The sequence below is a fragment of the Petromyzon marinus genome, chromosome 20 (assembly GCF_048934315.1).
Source record: "Petromyzon marinus isolate PM22_M1 ecotype Great Lakes invasive population chromosome 20, UKy_Petmar_22M1.pri1.0, whole genome shotgun sequence".
In the NCBI taxonomy this organism is placed as follows: Eukaryota; Metazoa; Chordata; class Hyperoartia; order Petromyzontiformes; family Petromyzontidae; genus Petromyzon; species Petromyzon marinus.
In genome coordinates this window covers 11,355,225-11,377,586 of record NC_133686.1, presented here as the reverse complement: position 1 = coordinate 11,377,586, position 22,362 = coordinate 11,355,225, and the positions used below count along the sequence as shown (strand labels likewise).

The following is a 22,362-nucleotide window of genomic DNA, read 5'->3' as shown; positions in this document are numbered from 1 at the left end:
ATCTGTGTGCAATTGTGGTTACTCATTGCCCCCCTTCAGAATACAAGGTCGTATTAGGACTCGTGAAAATAAAACTATTTTCTATTTATGTTACCTTAGTTTATCTTGCAATTTACTACACAGTATCTTTTTTGTTTTACAAACGTTACATGCAAATGTACAATATTTCTTCTTAAATGTGTGTTTGAAAATGGGTTCCATTTTTGTTGAACCGTAACACATTTTATAACACTGACCGTTTTGGCATTTAAATACAGTAACATTGTTTTGTTCAGACTTACGGACCGTTCGACTTACGAACCAGTTTCGGGAACGAATTAGGTTCGTAACCCCAAGGACTGCCCGCATCGAAGTATGCTCTCCGGTTGCCTGGGTGAAAAGTGATCAACGTCTTTACGCAATCCTGGTCAGGTGGTTCAACACTTAATAATTCGTACAAAATTCGCGTATTTTTTGCATTCAATTTCATTATTATTTGCACCCGATTCTCACGTGAACAATTTCACGACAGACTGGCGGATGGAACAATGGGTAGCGTACTGCGAAACAGAGACACTTGGAAGTGAGTCGTGTGTCTTCTATTGCCAAAGTCTTTATTCAGTAACTTCCCGTTACAGTGGGCACTTCCTTGGCTACTCAAAAATAATATAACACACACACATCTCGAGTGAACTTACTGGCAACATATGATTCTCTAAAACACGAGAACTTGCGGTTGAGAGCACCCTCTGCCCTTGCAGATCCACTTCTGCAAGCCGTCTGGAACGCTCCTCCTTCCGATAATCGAAAGCCACTGGGGGCTATGCAAGGCATTTTTTAAAATCTCGATTTTAAACTAATTTAGTTAGAACTGTCTTCTTGGTTCTTTCGGTAAAGTCACGTAGAATGAGAATAAAACAATAAAACAAAATAAGACAATAAAATTATCACGACGTTTCGGTCACAACACTTATGTTTCGGTCACAACTTGTGTTGTGACCGAAACGTCGTGAGAATTTTATTGTCTTATTTTGTTTTATTGTTTTATTCTCATTCTACGTGGTGACTTTACTGAAAGAACCAAGAAGATGAATCCTTGCAGTCACGAAAGCTTTTAAATCGAAATTTAGTTAGAACTGCTTTTTGTGTTTAGTTTGTTGTCCTTCCCGATTTGCACGGTTGGCTACGTACGGTGCGAAAGAAGTTCAACATGCATATACGTACATATGTTGCAGCGGGGCAGGGGCGGGCCTTCTGCCGACCTTCTTTTGAGTAGGTGGACGTCTGCCCCTGGGCACGTTGGAGGGTGTGGGGGGAGGGAGGCCACTTGAACGTCCCGAATTCAGTTATCGCGGTGCTGCCCGGCCACCCAGCTCGACCCGGTTTGGAACTGAACTTGACGTTGCTGTAAATAACTGACTGGAATATCGGACCGCGATGGAATCGCCGATCATGCAAGATAGTAGCCATTTGGCCTCGTGCTTGATTACCTCTCAGCCTTATTTGCTGTTGTTGTTGTTGAACTCGTGCCCAATTGGCCAGATCTTTAGAACGTTCCCGAAAACTCCTCGCCCTGTTTCTTTGGCTGCCCGAGTTTAAAACTCTCAGCCCGGACTGATCCCTCAAACCACCGCCGCGGCACAAGGGATTGATTCTCAATCCACTACATGCGCTTTCGTGAGCAACGTTATGATTCATAACTGATCTTTTTTTTTTAAATCGCATAAGCATAAATCGCATAAGCGCCAACCGGCATGTGCACCCGCATGTACACCACCTCTACACCGTTCATCATGCTAAGTCGGCCAATCAAATGCTAATTTTTATGCTAATTCCTTTGTCAAGGCACCTTGTTTCCTCGCACACAGCTTAAAAGTCGCGGTCTGAGCGTGGCTGTGTTTCACTCCAGCGCTGTCCTCGAGACAGCCTGGTCCCTTCACCTGATGAAGGCCGCTTGTGTTGTGGCCGAAAGTCGTGATTTTTGTTGTTTTATTTTTTACCTACGTGGTGACTTTACCGAATAGAACCAAAGAGTACGTTGTCAGATGACCAATTGGGCCCAGAATCTGCGTGTTTGTTCACGTGGCAACTTTATTTGACTCCAAAAAAGCTATTATGAATCGTATCCAACCACGTCTTACATACTGTGTACATAAAACATAAAATAACAGAAACAGTAACACAGTTTTGCATATATATTTTATAAAATTAGATAATTTTAATGGCAGCAATCTTATCTATAATGTACTTACAAATAACATCACCACTACATTATTGTCCACTGAGCCACTATGTTTGCACATTAATGGCACATGTTGATCATAAACACATTCCCTCTATCAGTTTACCTGCGACAGAGCATACCGTATTGAAATATTAACAATATATATTAAAAAGAAAAACACTTTTGAAATGATTTTGACAATTTTACAAAATTATCTATTCACACTTGACGTGTTTCGTTACGACACTTGCTGTGCCGTGAGAGATGTTTTGTTTAACCGACTAGAGCATAGCTCCTGCAGGGCGAGCGTGTGTATGGAAGAACAAAATTGGCCCAGACAGGTGGAATATCTGAAAACGGATTAAAGCGTAGAAACGTAACCCCCCCCCCCCCCCAACAATTGATTGCTCGCATCACTTCTGGCGAAAGGGCTTCCACTTACAGGGAGCTCTGGACAAGTTCCCCTTCTATCAGTTTTTTTTTGGCCTACTCTCCCATGATGGCCAATACACCTTGGAAGAGGTGGGAGCATCAGCCACGCTTTAACCCCGCCACACGTGACCTGCCGATCGCGCATGCATGCTGCTGGGTAGACAAGAGGCCCAGGAGGATTTAAGAGACTGGCACCACTGTTTCAACTGCCGTGCTGGAACATCCAACGGGAGACTTGTGGGTTGTGAATCCAGTTTGTTGACCATTACCTTCACGGCAGCATCCCTGGTTGCATAACCCAAGTCGGGTATCCCTTCCGTGGAGACAAGTATCTCGGAAGCCATTCAATGGTAGGTTCAAGGAATCCTGACTGGTTGGGAATGTGTGGAATTGACCCACCTAGTGGTTCAGGGCTGCCAAAGGCATCGAGTGCCACTCTATTGCTCATATCGTCAGCGAGACAGTTTAACTTGACTTGTATTTGTCTGTACATAATAATGAGTGATAACATCCTGTACATCACAATCCTTGTAGGGGGTAGTGAAACATTGTATGGTAATGAAATCCCCCGTAGATTCAGCAAATCTGTAGAGTTAATGGAATCCTGTATTCGAGCACATTAAGTGCGAGGGGTTACATAGTTTAGGATACACCGACTATATTCCGTAGGACCCAGTGAGGTGTAGGTTCCGTGTAGTATTGAGACCATATGACGTGCTATCGTCCCAGGTGAGTTCAACCGCTGCCCGTTAGTTAACTCAGCCCCACCATCCTTCCTGAGGTTGATCAAAACGTTTACCAATTTTTTTTGCGGAAGTCAACATTAGTCAGCTTGTGGCGAGAATGGCCCCTTGTCATGGTAGTGTGGAATTGATGCCACTGGCTCAGGTTTGCAAAATAGAAAAGCGTGAGCGCCTCCCCACAACTCCTCAGAGCACGGATACAGTTTCACCCACCCCCTTTTGTATTAGAAGCCCACTCCGAAATGCGTAACCGCTCTCTTCACATTTACAATCTGAGAAGTCACAGGGGAAGTCAGACAAGGTCACTGAGAGAGAGAGAGGTAATGTCGTAATGTCTGGATGCGACAACACAGCTTGCTGTTTAGGTTGTCGGCAGAACTAAAAAAAAGCTGCTAGGATTCCATGCAACAGAAATACATACCCAGTACTATACCGACAGAGTACCCCATTATAATAACTGCGTGGTAAATTGTGTGTTGTATATTGTAGCATAATCATTATTGAATAGCATGACCGGTGGGTGAAGCGCCAAGTATTGTATCAGGGTAAGTGAATACACTTTCCCCCATTCTCATCTCTAAGTACAAATTGTACTGTGTATATATTTAGGTATATCGGACGATTGATCTCCCATTGTTTAGCCAGAAGCGTTTTGCCTAAGCTCTGGCTCACTTTCGAGTTGTTGGGCCTCATCAGTAGAATCAGATTACTAAACACTTCATGCTGGTTTACCAGACACTGTTGGTGAGGACATTATTTCTAATCACACTGCTGGCTATATTATGAATATGTAAAAGGAAAGTATCTAGAAATCTCTGTTGACTGGCTTGCATAACCGCAGACGTGTTAGAACCGGTTTTTACAATGGAGCTCTGTTGTGATGATACAGTAATACTGTAGTAATAATAATAAGAATATGGCATGATATTTTCTGGATACTACAATTTTATATTGTATTATCAATCAATATTAAACACAAAGGACAAGGATAACAAAATATATAAAACAAGCCGCTAAGCCACTCTATTAAATGAGGATCCACAATTTGCACATTTTATTGCCATATGTAACTAAATGTACGTGTATTTGTATTACGACATATTGTGAATTGTTACTATATAAAATTTAGTGGCATATACAATCACATCGCATGTGATGTGACGATAATCAGTGGCCACGTTGTAGATGTTCTACCTTGGATTAGGAGCATACCCAAGGCAAACTATTTGCAAGCTAAAAACAAACTCTACATATTGACACATACCACCTCCATTTTATAAATGTAGTTTACCTGTTTTCTATTTAGTCACTTTTCAATCGACAATAAATGACTGCAGGCCATTATTATCTGACTGCAAGCTCGCTGGGTATCTTGTGTAATGAGATTGTATTGTCGGGTTTTCACTGTGAGAAACGCAACACGCAGACGCAGGGGCGGAGCCAGGATTTTGACTTTGGGGGGGCTGACTGCAATATTCTGAGATATCCAGTTTATGTTTTGCAATGGGCGCCACAAATGTATAAAACACATTTTATTGGATTTGAACGTGGAGTTTATTAATAGGTCGGAGACGCTGATGTGGCTAATAAGTTCGATAAGTACGAAGGGCTGCCGTTCAAGCAGCCTGCAGGGCAGCACGAGGTGGCAGCCTGCAGGGCAGCCGGATATCCGGTTATCCTGATTACCGACTTTCCTAAAATTTCAGGGGAGGCTGAGCCCCCCCAGCCCCCCCCCCCCGTCCCCCGTGGCTCCGCCCCTGGCAACACGTTAATGTTTTCAGGGAAATAGCTTCTTTTTTATCATAGCAGAGAGAAAAACAGGGCAGCAGATAATGACATCTTTTTTTTTAATCGACAACTGAAAATAAATTGTCATTTATTACGTTAAATCTATTTGTCAAGTCCCAATAATCTGCATTCCTCCCTCAGTTGTGCCCTGTAGAAGGGCCATTGTCGAAAACGATGGATTCAAAATTGTTTTCATGGCGTGCTGATGAGGAAAGTACTGCCAATGCTGTTCAGCAGCTTGAGCCACAGAGAGGCACTATGGCACCAACACTGTTGGAGGTCAGCAGTGCTGGGTACCAGACAGACTCCCCTCTCACCATAGATATGTCTAATTTCCACCAATGGCTCAGAGCCACCACTGGAAATGAGCACAAATCTATGCTCGTCTGAGCAGGGATAACGATTTGACTTGCCTCGTTTCTAGGCCAGTGCTAGTATATTTGCTTTTTTTTAAATACAGCATACATATTTAAATATCCATTAAATCCAATCTGTTATTGGAGTTACGTGTTATTGGTGAACAAAAAGTGCCCTAACCGAGCTCCTTCAACCAGGGTATCGCCTTGGAGGATGACACTACAGAACTACTGCTGTAGTCACATCGAATGCCTCAAAGACCCAAAATTAGATGTCCTCCAGCTTACCACATTTTGTCAAAATGTATAGCAACAACGAAGTGTCACGCTCAAATATGTGCTATGTGCATTGGTCAAATTAAGTGAATAGCCACATTCATTTATATTTTTGAGAAGTCATCATCGACAACTGAGACCATCAACTGACTACATTAATAACAACGTTTAATCATAGATGGCTAGACCCAGAATCGAACCGAGGTCTCAACCATTAAGTGTTTTTTTTACATACTCGCCTAGACTCAGGGGCAGACCAGTGAACAATGCCACCTCCGATTAGCACGGTTGTCTACGTACGGTGCATACGAAGTTCAACACACATACATATGGATCCTCAGTCAATGAAAACAGTGGCCAGCAGAGTGGCGCTGTGCTAACACTTGTGCCTCACTGCAAGAAGGGCCTGGGTTTGATACCCGACTCGGTTACCTGTCAGTCTGTTATCCCCCTCTTTTGCAAGGTTTTCCTCCGGGTTTTCCCAGCCCCCCCCTCCCCCTACCCCGACAACAACAAAATACCCAAAAGCTAATCAAGGTCCAAATTTGCCCCGAAAAAATATCATCCACAAATTAACTCACACAGCAATCAATGTCCCCCTTACTGGCAGACTACCCCCATCGCTGAGCCCAGGGCGTTGAGTCGCCTAGTGCCGCGCAAGGGACACAGCAGCTGCCAATGGGTGGTAGGGGGATCTTCACTCTGAGACGTTTCGTGACGTGATAGAATGCAAGTTCATTCACTCCTTTAGACATAAACTATATATGGCTAAGAGAACCTGTGTCTATACTCTATACAACCACACAATTAAACGCTGACAAGGATCTCTTATTTGAAAAAAAATGTTGCATTCATGAAACTGGCCAGCATGTGTCACTACGGTACTAAAAAGTATCAGACACATGACGTTCGTAAGATCCCCTTCCTCTAAGTGCCACCCAGTACGCCACAATGCGGCTGAGTGTATCCCTTACCCGAGCCATAACTACTGTATTGCCTTTAACTTAATGAGGCAACGGGTTCTTGAACACTTTTAGAACTGTCCGTGCCCTCTCGTTTGCTTCGTTATTTATTTGCCAAACTCGACGCCATTTGAGTTCCCAAGACAATCAAAACCCCCCAACTGGAAGCAAACCGCCAACGACCACGGACCCCCAAATCCTTGCATGGTTTGTTCTCCAGCGTGCATCTCGTTCGTTTCTTTGACTCTCCTCGCACCTCATTTCAGAAACAGCTGTTACAACCATAACAACAACAAAAAAAACCCCTACCAACAACAACAACCAATAGATGCAATTTGTGGTTGTGCGAAGACACAACCTAAAAAATATATAATGCTCAGTCTTATTTCGTGGATATTTGCAGAGTGTAAGCTTGACGTCACGCACGTGCTCGGGGCGTATTGTGAGATCATAACAATGCGACAGCGGCCTCCTGTGGTGTCACAGGGACGTTTTTTGAGTCCTCTCGCCTCCAATTAACGATTTAACTTTCACTTTTTTACCACATAAGGTCCACTGAGATATATATCTCTTTTTCAGAAGTGAACTGGCCAAAAAATATATCTCAACGAAGCGGCTTATCGTGTGTACATTCATAGCAGCCAAATTCTATAAACGCATGTTGATTCTAAATGTGGAGGGGAAAACCGGACAACCAGGAGAAAAATCCACACGACCACGGGGAGAACAGGCAAACTCCATAATAGAGGTGTTTGGTTAGATCGTGTTAAACTGACTAACCTCTATGGGAAGGATACTTTTCTTCAAGCAAGAAAAGTGAAGAAACTCGGTATCAAGCGGATGAAGCTGTCTTCTCAAGAGATGCAGAGATTCAAAGGTAATACCAAACGCAGTCAAAGTAACTAATCACATTCAGTCACTTAAAGCTAACCAAATACTACGTAACGCTAATGAATTGTTAAAAGATGCACTCTAACCCAAAAACCTCTATCATGAATCATATTTATCTCAAACTCCTACGTGTTAAAATGGCAGCTCAAGATATATATAGGCGTCAGGGTCAGGATTGAACCCACGACCTCCTATATACCAGGCGAGGTAGTTAACGTCTCGCCACTGTGGCACCCATGAGCTCAGACCAGATATCTCACTTGTCGTACAAGCCTGAGGTGACACAACTTTAGTGGTTCCAATTTCTTCATGTGACCATTATGTTAGTCGGTTGAAGAAAAAAACAACCTCGTATTTGCCCAGTTTGCAAAAGAAAACTCATCGTGAATTGAAGGAAATTTCATTTCAGGAAATGTGAGCAATTGTCCACAGGATTCCAATGGGAAACCACGATGACGACACTCTAACCTACGTGTGGCAGGTCAATCTGTGGTTGTTGTTGTTGTTATTCACAGGAGCATGTTTGAACAGGGGGCTACCATGATGATTAACTAAACAATAAAACTGTGAACCTAACAATTAAACAACTAATTCACAATTCAGAATAACCTACATTTACTTGCAGGGGCATCCGTTGCATACACGTATAGCGGTTTGTGATTGGCTAGAGGTGGGGGGGACTCCAAGGCGCCCCAGCCTGGCCCCTATTCGCATGGCTGCGAATCAGCCAATGGGAAACCGCCCCCTCAACGAGTATATAATTAGTAATTTCTATGTGCCCTTCGTGTGCTGCATCGAATGTTCGGAGCCGATTCTATTTGAATTGATTCAACTGAAAATAGATTGATTGAGAATCGATTTCATATGCCGTGAGGAAATTACTGTTCAAACTTTTTTAGATATATATTTTTAAGATACATTTTGGTGGGCCGCCACTCTAATGCCCCACACGTACCAGCCGCCATTGGATTTAGTCTGCCACGTCACTGGACCAATGTAACATATAAGAGCAAACAGGTTTATTTCGCACGATTGAGCAACAAATATGTTGCTGGGCATCACTCTGCTGTTCCTGATGCGATTGTCTGGCTTGACCACCTGAATGTGAAATTGTAGTTCTGCATCTGCACCAGCAGCCCATAAGACGAGAAGACTGGTCCAGAACACCCATGGCTGGTAGGCCAAATTATGAGTTTCTGTTTCCGTGGTGAGACCATTGCTTTGTCCGTCCTTTTTTGGGTTGCGTCTTCCTTTAAGTTTCCACAAAGCAAGGTTTCACAAACATTCGCAAACCCACCCGTCACGTCCCATGCAAAACTGCACGTTTCAAAGTCCCTCTATCACAGCTCAGTATTTATATTAAACAAAATTCTTCTCTCGGCGAGCCTTATGTCAAACACAAATAAAAGTATTGTTATATACAGCATGTGTATGCATGTGTATATGTGTAATTTTATATGCCTATGGTACATATTCTGTACATATGGCGGGGGTAAAGCACAACATTGGTAGGGAATCAAGGCGTAACAAATCTTGAGATTTAGATTTTAAATTGACACGCTAATAATATGTTACGCATTGACACGTTAATAACTTAATTGGGCCCTCCATTCTCAGTGACATCAGCCGTACCTGGTAAGACTGAAATAAACATGGTGGGAAATTAACAACAGTTGTCCTTTGGAATACCCCACTCCTGCAAGAGGAAATATGGAAATTCCAAAAATGGTTGATTGTTGTAGGTGAACACTCAATGGTTATTAGAGCATAGTGACACTGATTTTATAGCATATATACCATAGGCGCATATTCCACTGTGTATGTCAAGTACAAGTATATGGCATATGCACACACATATAAAACATATATGTATGCATACGCATGCATATACACAATACTGCTGGAAAATTAAAGCGTTTCGAACATAAGGCAAATATGGTAAACACACACAACGGATAAATACAGTTATGTACGCAATTCGTAAATAGACGGCACATTTATCTCGATTAAACAAAACGAAAGAGTAAAATTAATTGTACTGTACTGGAACGCCTCTGTCATTCCTCACTGAAGAAAATGTGAAACCGAACTTCTGCTGCAGAGGCCGGGAGGCACTCACAATCACAAGGTCACAAGTTCAAATCCTGGGTCGGGATCCGACCCAGCCCACCATCCCTCCAGGGTTAATAAAATAAGCACCACTTTGGGTGGAAAGTCAACAGTGGCTGCCTCGTGGATGAACTGCCAAAGTGATATAAAATCTCCGCTGCCGGCCCACGGCAGCTAGCGTAGCTGAGCGTCGCCCCACGCGAATGCGAGCGTCTCGTCGAAGTACATCTGCGGGGATTAAAACTGGTTTACGTTGAAGCCGGTCAGCAGGCGGGTGAGCGAGCAAAGGAGCGGTTGGTCGGGCGGGTTGAGAGCACGAGCGAGCGAGCATGCGCGCAAGTCCGGTCACGTCTCCGTGTAATGGTGGTAGTGATGGTGGTGGTGGTGCTCGTGGAAGTGGTGGTGCTCGTGCCGCTGCATCAGAGGCATCGCCGCGTCATACGCTCCACCGTAAGCGTCTCCCTCGCCCGCTACGGGCAGCGGGAGCGCGGGCCCGGGCGCCAGCCCGTAGCGCCCGTGCGCCTCGCGTGACCTCTGCCGGTGCTTCTTGTTGCCGTGCTGCTGCTGCTGCTGCTGCTGCAGTTCGGACGGCGATGCAAGCACCGGGGCGTACACGCTCTGTGACTGCAACCGGAGGGCTTTTCCGGATTTGGCCGCAGCTGGTTTGCCGTGGACCCTCGGCGAACGCGCAATCAGCAAAAGCTGCTGCTGCTGCTGCTGGGTTCGAGCCTTGCTCGCCAGGGCCTCGCCCTGCTGCCGGTTGAGTGGTGGCGGCGCGTCACCGCCTTGGCCGACGCCGGCGTCGCAAGCGTGCGGTCGATGGCTGCCGCGCGGGCCGTGACTCTCGGGCCCCTGCGAGTGCGAGCGACCGTGGGGCTGCGTCGCCTTGCTCTGCTGCTCCTGCTTGGTGTTTTCTGGTGTGTCTGCACAGATGCACACAAAGGGAAATCCCCCCCCCCACCACCCCCATCGTTATATATTTTCGTTTGCACGGCACTTAAATGCCAAAGCATATCAAAGCACCTTACAACATATTTCTCGCATTAAGGAGCATAAACCATCACGTGAACTCTGGTCATCCTTGCAGCAGAGGGTTATGGGTGGTCATTGAACAAAGACGGTCATCGTATCGTGCGCTTTCAGATGCGCTTCTGCGGCCGTCTGGAATGCTCTTTCTTCCGATATTAGGAAACCACTGGAGCTATGCACTTTTAAATCTAGATTGAAAACTCATTTCTTCAGAACTGTTTTTTCGTGTTTAGTTCATTCTCCTCCCCCCCCCCCCCCCCCGTACCTCCGATTAGCACGGCTGGCTACGTATGGGCACGAAAGACGTTCAGCATACAATCATACACATCTCATCTCAAACATTTGAACGGAGGCACCCCCAGAAGGCCGTATTTAGGTACCGAAGTAGCTCTGGCCTACTTGGACCTGGTCATCGTGGAAACACGGTTTGAACGCACCTTCCTCGAAGCGCGACGTGTAGTTCTCAATACCCGCGAGGTCCAGGTAATGGTTCCGCCGCTCTATGTTCTCGTCCAGGCAGTAATGGTGCCGCGTGTTGGCTGGGGGATTCTGGTCACTGTTGTGCCTACTGCAAGCAAAAGCGGAGCGGAGGGGTGAATGTGTGCTTCGCATGCGCATGCTCAAACTATTTGGGCAATTTTTGTATTTAATTTTACCAGGTAAGGCCCACCGAGCTGAAATATATAGCTCTTTTTCAGATGTGCACTGGCCATCGCGAATTATAGCTCAGCGAAGTGGCTTATTACGTGGACATGTATCGCAGTCAAATAACTCTTAAAGGCGTGTTTCGAAATGTGGAGAGAGAAAACCTGACGACCCGGAGAAAAATCCACGTGACCATGGGGAGAGAGACGCAAACTCCAAATACATAGGCGGCAGGATCGGGATCGAGCCCAAAACCTCCTGTACACCAGGTGAGGTAGCTAACATCTCGCCACAATGGCGCCCCCGTGGCAGCACTGGCAACAGATGTACAGGCAGCCCCTGACTTATAAACGGGTTCCGTTCCTGAGACCCGTTCATAAGTTGAACAGTTCCTAAGTCAGAACACAACAATATACTGTATTTAAATGCACATACGGTCAGTGTTAAAAAAGTGTGTTAAGGTGCAACAAAAAGGGAAGCATTATTAAAATTATAAATAAGAATAAATATTGCACCTTTGTATATTTGCCAAACCAAATAGCTCAGAGGTTCTGTTAACGAGTGTGAGTTCACGTTCGCTAGTCGGATGGCCTTACGGAAGCTCGTTCGTAAGTGGGGATGCTCATAATTGGGGCATTCGTAAGTCTTAGACTGCCTGTAATCTTATCCAATTAGAAAAATCCGATTACTTTCGTTTCCACCCATCATCTTTCTGGGGTCAATAAGATGAGTATAACTTGGTGGCAAGTCAGCAGTGGCGTTTTGAGAGGATGCGAAATTTCCTCCACTGGCTCAGGGAAGCCAATAGAGAGATGAGCGCGGGTGTAAAAATGCAACAAATTTAACTGCGACCATTCTTTGTGACTGAACTCTTACCGAAGGTTCCGTTTGTCAGGACCGCCAACCCCGTCGGGGCTTCCCGTGGCACCAGCCCATGTCCCCTGTACGTCTGTGTGAACATGGCAGGAAACATAGACGGAAAAGTAGACTGATATTCAGACATAAAGACGCATGCAGGCATTCATAGAGACACCCAAGCGAGATTCAGAAATCACTGCTGGAAATCAAATTCAGGTCACCTGATTCAGCATTGCTCGACTGCCTTCCCCCTCAACCCCACAATACATTGACATACAGGCATGCACAATACCAACAACAACAGCCGCAATTCACCGCTAACTGGTGGTGACGTCACCACTGTGCTAGATCCACAAATTCCAAATGACAAAGATCCCCCACATAGCCTTGTGCATGTGTATGTATGTTGAACTTCTTTCGTACCGTACGTAGCCAACCATGCTAATCGAAGCCTTGAACAGATTGTCGGGGCAACTGCTGTCCGCAAGAACTTATGAAGGCCAGCCTGGCACGTAAGAGGGAGGGTGGCCAACAGCATGCCCGGCCGCCTTTGTCTCACCGGTGCTGATGTTTATACACCAGGCAAATTACTCATTTAAGGCTGAGTTGAAATTCGCCACTGATGTCGGCCATGAGCGTGAATGGAACTCGGGACGCCGGGTTTGTAGCGCAGTGCACTATATATATACACACACACACGTACGTACATACACATGCTTGCGCTGAGACATACCCACGTGCAAAAAACGCACGGCAACTCACAGCGATACGCTGACACAACCAAGGACGTAAAAACAACATCAATGGCATTATACACATTGCTGTGCTGTCTAGGCTGTTAGCGAGCACCCATTAAGGAGAGCGCAGGATATGCAGGGATGATGCTATCAACACAACGCACAACTGACCACCTTTATCTCATCCGTGGCGATGTTTGCACACAAGGCACAATTGGCCTCAGAGATATCTGCAATGGGTTCGGATACCACTTGCCGCTTACGATGTGCATGGCGAGAGATTTAGTCCAAATAACCAGAATAATGACCGGAATCCTCATAACTTTCGTTATGAGGATTCAAATCCTCATATTTGAATCCCAGCCATGGCTCATAACGTTTCATTTTCGGACCAAATTTTATACGTGAATTTCCATCAGTAGTATGTGGAATCTGAACCTATTACTGATGATCCCCTAGATTAAATCAGCCTTAAATAAGTACATGACATTCTAATGTGCTGCGCCAGACTAGAACAGGCCTGTTAATAACACTTGTCTCCACAGTCTATATGGCTAAGAAGGTATGATCATCGTGAATTAACAATTTCACGGTTGAAAATACGATATAAGACCCATGGTAATGGCATCGTCCATTTTTCTCAGTGTCATCATAACGTGAGTATTGCTACTTTTTTATATATATATTTGACTTCCTAATAAGAAATTATGAAGTAAAAAAAATTACAGGTTCAAATTAATAATTAAACGAAGAAAATAAATTGCGATTACCATGTAAATTAATGAGTTGTAAAATGTTTCCTGAAGTGATTGATGTTATGGTGGTGATATGACATCATAAATTTTATAGTTAATTTACTTTCGTTAATTGTTTCTTGTATAACTGAAAGCATGTGCTTTAGAAGTGTCACAGATTGTAGGGTTGCAATGATTAGAAGACTTATTGCAGGCTAAAGTCGAGTGAACGGCCGTTGAACAACTTTTAAATGAATCCTTAATCATACGATAATTGCACCAAATAATAAAAACAAGAAGATTAAAATATGAAACACAATTACGAGGTAATGTAAATAAAACATCATGATCGTCATATCGTGAAAGTTAATATCGTATCGCAAAAGGAAGGAGGGCTCTCTGTATTTGCCGCAGACACAAACACTATGAACTAAACTATTAAACTCTTTTACCAGATAAGGCTCACTGAGCTATACAACTCTTTTTCAGAAACGACCTGGCCACAAATGATAGCTCAATGAAGCGGCTTAGCACGTGGTGATTTATAGCAGCCAAATACTCTAAACACGTGTTTCTAAATGTAGAGGGGGGAAAAACCAGAGGACCCCAGAGAAAAATCCACCCGACCACGGGGAGAGAGAGAGAGAGAGACACGCAAACTCCAGATACACAGCAGGCGTCGGTGTCGGGATAAAAGCCACGACCTCCTGTATACCAGGCGAGGTAATTAACATCTCCTCGCCACCAGGGCGCCCACATGGGGAGACGGGCACAGCAGGGGTCACAGCGGCGTGTCAGTACCGGTATTCGCTCGTCGCCGCTGGCTCGGGTCTGGCGTGACGCTCAGCTTCACTCGCAGAGTTTTGCTGTTGTTGGGGGAGTGGTTGACAGAGTTGTCCACCACCTCGTAGATTGTGTGCATCAGCCCGGCAATATCCTGGGGGAGGCATCATCATCATTAACATCACATATGTTAGTTTAACTGGTTTTATTGGCTGTGTCGGGTGGTGGCGGCTTTAACGAAACATTTCTATATTTACGCAATCTAGTCCAAAAAAAACTGTTTTGTGGATTACTATCATTACTACTCACAAAAGTTTACCAATATAATAATCACAAACATAATGTTCCCCTGACCATACAGTACAAAAAGTGCTCTGTTGCGTTGACCTAGGAGACACCCACAGACTATTGTACGCGTGTGTGTATCTATAAATATATATTCTGTACATATATATGTACTCAATACGCCTTATGGCCCAAAGTGTATCCTTACTCAAAGAGTGCGAGGCATTGCTCATCTGCCATTGAGCTGATGGTGGAAATTCCACATTCCAGATGGCAGGTGTAGGATTCCCAGCCACAGATGATATGTGGCAAGCGATAATCTGAAGCCGACCTAGAAACCCCTGGTTCCCACCTCTACCCCAACGTGCACTTCATCCACCAGCAGTTGACAAAGGGCTTTAAATGATCTACTACTATGATTATGAACTCTCGTATTACACATACTACAGGTTAGAAAAAACCCCACCATTAATGCTGCCATAGAACCCAAAAACACGTACATCAGGATAACATTTTAGAAAATGTCTCTTCTTCAGAGCAGCGAGGGTAGGAATGTTGCCTCGTAGTTGGAGATTGTATGTTTTTTGGTACTTCCCGTAACACAGATCAATGCACATTTTTGGACAAGTTCAAATTTGCACGGTTTTCTCGCCTGCTTAGAGGAATTTTGCCATGGAATCTTCTGCTCATGGGAAACGGTTCAGGTGTTCAATACATTTTTTTTTATTTCCCAACATTTTCAAGCCATTGCACCATCCTGAGATTCAACTCGAGTACATCGCTCCGTCTCTTCGCCATTTCTGCTCTGAATTAGAGCCCACTGATTGAAACGTTAACCTGATACTTTAAATTTGTTCTGTTAAGACGGCAGCGTTAATAATAAAGGCAGTTGGTTTTTTTTTACGTGTCAGTAAGCTGCTGGTCACTGTGCAGGCCCATTCATGATTTTTTGAACATCCACACGTACAGTTTAAATATTTAATGACACGTATTTTGCGGCATACACACACACACACGCGCGCGCGTACGTGCGTGCGTGCGTGCATGCGTGCGCAGCCACAATTATATTTATACACTCGCGTGAAAACGAAAGGGCATCGTCGCGTGCCAAACTTACGGCTCACAGTTCTCCCTGAATTTTCGGAAACGCAAACAACAAAAATCCCCGCCCTGTCTCTTGTTCATACTCAGCCAAAAAGAAAACACCGCGGGCACGGGCCACCTTGCCCACATTCCCTGGCGAGCGAACGCGAACCCACAGTCGTTTGCCAAAACCCACAAACCCCTCCTGCAACCGCAACAACATTTCGCGCTCGACCACCCCATGCCAAGCCACGTCCCAAATAAGGCTTAGTGGCTCACAAGGGGTATTCCTTAGCTGACCTCTCACGGTGAGACTATAGCCAAAGGCTTGTTTGAAATACGTGGGGTGTGCGGGTTGGGGAGCTACACTATTGCATCTAGAAGCACGTTTCCCTGTTCGTGCAGAATAGCTCGACAAGTGGTACCGCGCTCTCCGGATTATAAGACGCTCCGGAAAATACGATGCACCGCCAAACTTGGGCCTGTCTCAATAAAGTTATACGAATATGTTCTCAAAGAGTAATATCGCTTGTATAGCCTGAACAGACTGTTGGGGCAAGAGCTGTGAGCGAGAACCTATGAGGGCCGGCACGGCACACGAGGGAGTGAGTGGCCAACATGACACTGGACCGCCTTTGTCTCTCCTCAATGGTGATGTTTACACACCACACCAGGTACTTATTTTGTTGAGGCTGAGTCGACCACATAATCGTCACTGGTGTTGGCCGTGAGCGGGAATCGAACTAGGGTCGGCGGGTTCGTAGCAGCAGCGCGCTAACCGTTACACTACCGCTCCCCACAACACGCACCTACCAGATTATAAGAAGCAACCCCCAACTTTTGCATTAAAATACAGGGGAGAAAGTGCGTGTCATAATCCAGGGAATACGGTAAGTTTTATAAGACATGGGTGTACGTAGAGGCAAGGTTGGTAAGTCGTGCAGAGGTGCAAATTGTGGGATGCACCCAAATGTAAGGCAATGATATTGTGACTATCGGAGGCAGTACAGCAAGAAATTCCGTGTGATCTCCTCGTTAGCATGTAGGTGGCTGTTTCTCTAAGAATGAAAGATTGCTTGCAAATATCAAGATACTAAAACTAATTCAGGGAAGCATTGCAAAGCAGGACTAAGTTGAAATTGTAAAGTCAATTAAACTTTCCCAGAAGGATAAAGAGAAACAAATATATCTAACGCTAGGAGGTGGGGGCTACAAATATAGTTGTGAACATTCCACGAAGTTGGGATCTCATTCCACCAAGTCAAGGACTCATGTAAACACATCATTCGACCCAATAAGCAAGGCATAACACATCTTTGCTGAGGAATGTTGGATATATTTTGTGATGCAATTGTGTTTAAAAAAAAAGTTGGAGCGTCGTGTCATCTTCTAATAGGTAAATACAATTGCTTCACTAAATTGCAAAGGCAGAAGAGGAGATGCCACGTGAGGGAATGGCTCAGAAGATGACACTGCAGAACGAATTCTGGACTCTTTTCAACGGGCCTCTCTCTCACCCAACACTAGATGGCAGTCCGTCGCACTTTCCTGTGCTATAATTATGGCCATTATGCCATTACGTGTTCACACATTTTCGCCTTCACACATGACGATTGCCAAATTATGCAAATTAACCAATGTGTGTGTGTGTGTGTACGTATGTACGTCGAACTTACACGAGTATATGTGCTGTGTGCAATCGTTAGTCATAGCTGTCAAGCCACACGGTTTACCCCGTATTCGTGTACAGGGAAATTGAGTTTTCAGTTCCCTACGGCGTACGACCGTTTCAATACGGGCAAAACGAATGTATCTATTTGTTTGTGTTTCTTCCTTGCGATGGCGCTTTGTAGGATGAACGCTGAGATGGATAAGGGGCACGGGGTGACCAATAAGGTCTGCACTGGTCTGTAATAAGGTAGGGCACTGACAAGGGGTTGTTGACAGGTGTGCGTTATTCATTGCCATTGCTGCCCCGGTGGAATGGTGGAATGGTCAGAGAGGCCGCTCGTTCAATTGCACAGGGCAGCAGGTGACACCAAGGGGCGAGTTTCTTAAATCCATATCCCTCTGTCCACCCAGCAATATAAATAGTTACACCACAGGGAGGAGGCAATCATCAGGTCACGTGTTGTGGGATCAAGTGTGGCTACTCCCCGACTCTTGGGCCAACGTGGAAGAGTAGGCTAAGGGACCTTCTCGAGGGCCTCACGAGAGTTTCTCATGGCGGAGACTCTTCCGCCAGTAGTGGCGTGAGAAAGGCGTTGCAGGGCTGCGCCGCTACCTTGCACTGATCTGTGGGCATCAGACTTTCTATTCTTGAAAAACCTGTTTAATTAATCAGCAGCTGTCTGGACTTGAACCCAGGGTTTAAGTGGTGCCCAACTCAGTGCGCTGGCAAGGCCCATTATGAGCCCGCCTGTGGCTATTCAGCCATCTCTTACCATGGTAAACCTGATAACCGGAACACAGCCAGTCAATCCAGAGGCTTACTTTCGAGGCAAAAACAAAGCGAGTCTCGTGTCATTGCTCCGTTAAACAAAACGAGTGTGTGCAGTACAACATGTGGCTCGTAAACCAGCATGGAAACACAATGTCGGAGGAAAATGCAGCCTAACGTTCGGGGTAGGGTAATGAGTCTGCCCACACCTGACTCCAGTAAAGCTCGGTTTAATGCAAGGCACGCATTGCATTTGTGAACTGGAGGGATATATGCCCCACGTTGCCTGCTGCTGGAGATTTGTGCAGTTTCATGGCCTCTGTGGGGAGAGTCGTTTGCACGTGGGTTGGTTTAAACTGGAGCCGTTTTGAAAACGTGCGTGTGTGGGTTTTATATTATGATTATTGTATATACGCAGCACACAGCATGTAAAGATTAAGGTAATGTATTGTATAGGGGTACAAAGCACAAAAACATAACCGCCCCTTCATCACTTCTAACGACATGTATACACAGTATACACTCGGCTAATGTTTGAGGCAGTGGCCCTTCTTGCAGGCAGACCGAGAGAGAGAGAGAGAGAACAGATCGGCTGGGAGAGCAACATTCAAATCTTGGCGAAGGTTCATGCTTTGTCTGATTTCACTGGGGGAGCAAAACACGTTCCAACGTCTCCGTTACCAGCAGTGGCGGAAATCGCCAAAACGACGATGTAAACTAAACTAAAAACTAAACTTTTTTTTATTTTACCAGGTAAGGCCCACTGAGATATATGGCCCTTTTTCAGAAGCGACCTGGTCACGAATGATAATTCAACGAAGTGGCTTATCACGTGGAAATTGATAACAGCCAAATACTCTGAATGCGCATTGATTCTAAATGTGGAGGGACAAACCGGAGGACCCGGAGATAAGTCCATGCGACCACGGAGAGAGAGAGACACACAAACTCCAAATATACAGGCGTCAGGGTAGGGATCTACCCCGTGACCTCCTGTATACCGGGCGAGGTTGTTAACATCGCCACCGTGGCACCCCGTTGTGTTTCAGCTGTCATGAATCCGGTGAGGTGCGGCCTTCAACGACGATCACACTCCACCGGCCAGATGGGACAGTGACAGAACCATTTAGTGCCCACTTGGGAATTGACAGGGCCCACATCCTCATGGGGTCAATAAAATCAGTACCGCTGTGTGGTGTAATCCACGGTGATTATCCTATGCCGGGACTGGCCATTGCCAAGGGAATGTCGGAATATTCACTCCTGGGACAGGGCCATCAACAGGCTTATGAATAAGCACTCTTTCATGCTTGTTTGAGCAGAGAGGCTGTCAATTATGCGTATTCAAGGGACAGCAGATTTGCTATTATTATTATTGGGGAACATTTTTTTAATGCGTGCAGCTTCATATTGCAGATGCTCGGTGAATTGTTACATTGCAGGATCGTGAGAGGTGACACCAGCTTGAGGAGACCTTCATCCAGCAGTGGATTGACCATGCCTGATTGATGATGATGATTTTCCAGTGCAACAATGATTCCAAATATGTATGATATAAATGAGAGAGGATGAATGTCAACAATTGATCTGATTAAATAGACGGCATTGGATTCAATCACATTGAACGGAAGCAGATGACGGTGTAGAGCTCTGTAAGCAAAGGTTTAATTTCAGCCAGGTCTGTCTGGGTTGGCGACCCGGAAATTAATTCCATTCTCGGGACACCGCATCCATAATACCCGCTCGCTACTCATCATGTAGTTATCTCCCAACGACCTGGGAAATATTCAGTGAGGAATCAAGCCCCCCACCGCCCGCCGTGCCCCGGCCCGTAATAATAATAATAATCATAGTAGTGCGGCTTACCTCCCGAGTCACTTTCCCACTGTTGTCAAAATCATAGAGCGTAAAGGTCCATTCCTGCCTGTTGCCCTCAGCCACTGAAACATCACATTCCATCTCCTGCTTTCACACAAGTCAAGAACACACACACAGACACGCACACGCAAAAAGGATCCTCCTCATACCCGTCGAAATATCCATCTGACAAGTGCCGTACATCAACATCAGCCAACGTCCACGCTGGCAGTATATACAGATTGAGAACTACCTTCATTGATTAATCAGCTTGCAGATTTTCCTTGTTACAATTCAATCAGCACCCATTAAGGCCTAAATGTGCACGAGAGGTGGAGCGTACAGAACAAAGTCCAGTCGTCTTTGTATTGCCAGCACTGATGTTTGCATACAGCACCAGGTACTCATTTTAGATTGAGTTAACCAAGGATACTTTCGGATACCGCATGTCGTGAATGTGTTTGAATGGGAATCAAACGCAGCTCACCAGAATCCCTGAACCACAAACACAAAGACAAAAAATTATCCCATAGAGGCATATAGACGTTTGGGGCAATTTGCTGTGAGTGAGCAGCCGTGAAGGCTGGCAGGGATGAAATGGCCAGAACCATACCCGGCCACCTCTCTCCCCAGTTCTATTTCCACACAGTACCAAGTAGGACATTTGTTAAGACTGAGTCGAACTAGAGAAAGCCCAGGTTCAGTTCAGATATATGACGCTGATGTTGGCCATGAGCAGGAATCAATCGCAGGTTGCCGATGGATACGCATGCACACAAGACAAAGATTCCCCATATAGTCGAAACAGACTTTTGGGGAAAATGCTATTAGCGAGCATTTATGAAGGCAGGCATGGCACACGAGAGGCTGGCTGGCCAGCACCATGCCCGGCCGCCTTTGTCTTCATAGTGATGTTTACAGCACACCGCACTAGTTGGAGCTTTGAAGCTGAGTCGACCAAGGGGAGGCCCAGGACCGGCTCAGATAATCGCCACTGGTGTTGGTCGTGAGCAGGATTCGAACTCGGTTTGACGGGGTTCGTAGCGCAGCGTACTAATCACTGGGTCACCGCAGTGTGTGTATGCGCGGCGCGCATGCACTGTGCATGCGCACGCAAGGACACACTCGCATGCAATGCACGCTCGCGAGTCCCCTCTCTTTGTCTGGATGGACCACTGGGACAAATCCGGAGCGCAAACAGCAATTACGGAGAACAGCTCACGGCAGGGTGGCAATGCCACGCCGCCGAGAGCCGTGTCGCCTGTGATCTGCAGAGTGCCGATATTGACACAAGGCATCAGGCGCTGAACTCCTTTTCAGAATGAGCTCAACTAACAGAGGCCCATACGAGGTTTTCAGACACCAATCTCAACTGATGTTGTACATATATATGTACACACACACACACACGCGCGTGCATCATCAGGATTGAAATATAATTGTAGTAAAAACACAACGCGCTAACCAAACTTCAAAGACACGTCAAGATATGCCGATGACGTACCCAGGAACGTCTCACTGCGCATCACGGCTCTTTTTCAGGAGGGTTCCGTATTGGGGTGTTCGACCACTGTGTCGTTAATGGGTATTTGGCACGTGGGAGGACATTTAAATGACCAGAGAAAACCCATACATGCGAGGGGATAAGACTCAAGGCTCCGCAAACATCATTTATATTCACAAACAGACAAAATAAATGCAATCTACATGTGAATTTCCGTCTGCTTGCCACCTCATAAACTACAATCATATGCCTACAACACCTGCAATGCATTGGTGGTCTGTCATCCAATCACGAGCCCAGGCCCAGCATACCCCATCTTCCGAGATCTGATGAGATCAGATGCGTGAATTTGGCCTTCGGCCGTGCTTTCTTCGTACGTGAAACAGCGATATGTTGTTCATGGACTACCGGGCCAAAAGCCTCTGGATACTGATGATGCTGGACCCATAAACTTCGGTGGCAATTGGCCCACAGGCCTAGATGCTGCCATGCCTACTAGGTAAATAAAAATACATTTGACATATCGCCTTTCACACGAGGCCTCACAGCGCTTTACAATTCAATGGCAGTAAAAAAAAACCTTAACATTAACACTAAGATGGATATGCAAGATAAATGAAACGTGTTTTCAGACGAGCCCTAAAAAA

General features: G+C 45.5%; 1 protein-coding gene across 2 annotated transcripts in view; it reads right to left on the bottom strand.

Annotated features, from left to right (window-relative positions):
- Positions 1-2,052: 2,052 nt before the first annotated feature.
- The window catches only part of NKD2 (NKD inhibitor of Wnt signaling pathway 2), a 114,647-nt gene continuing 94,337 nt past the window's right edge, over positions 2,053-22,362 (bottom strand). Inside the window, exons 6-10 of one of the 2 annotated variants that reach the window (XM_032957520.2) lie at positions 20,221-20,316; positions 14,565-14,700; positions 12,311-12,383; positions 11,227-11,357; positions 2,053-10,683 (exon numbers count right to left, since the gene is read on the bottom strand). In XM_032957520.2, coding sequence (XP_032813411.2) covers positions 10,106-10,683; positions 11,227-11,357; positions 12,311-12,383; positions 14,565-14,700; positions 20,221-20,316 — 1,014 coding nt within the window. In that variant the 3' untranslated portion in view covers positions 2,053-10,105. The remainder of the gene's footprint in view (positions 10,684-11,226; positions 11,358-12,310; positions 12,384-14,564; positions 14,701-20,220; positions 20,317-22,362) is intronic. The other variant, XM_032957521.2, reaches the window with a different exon arrangement.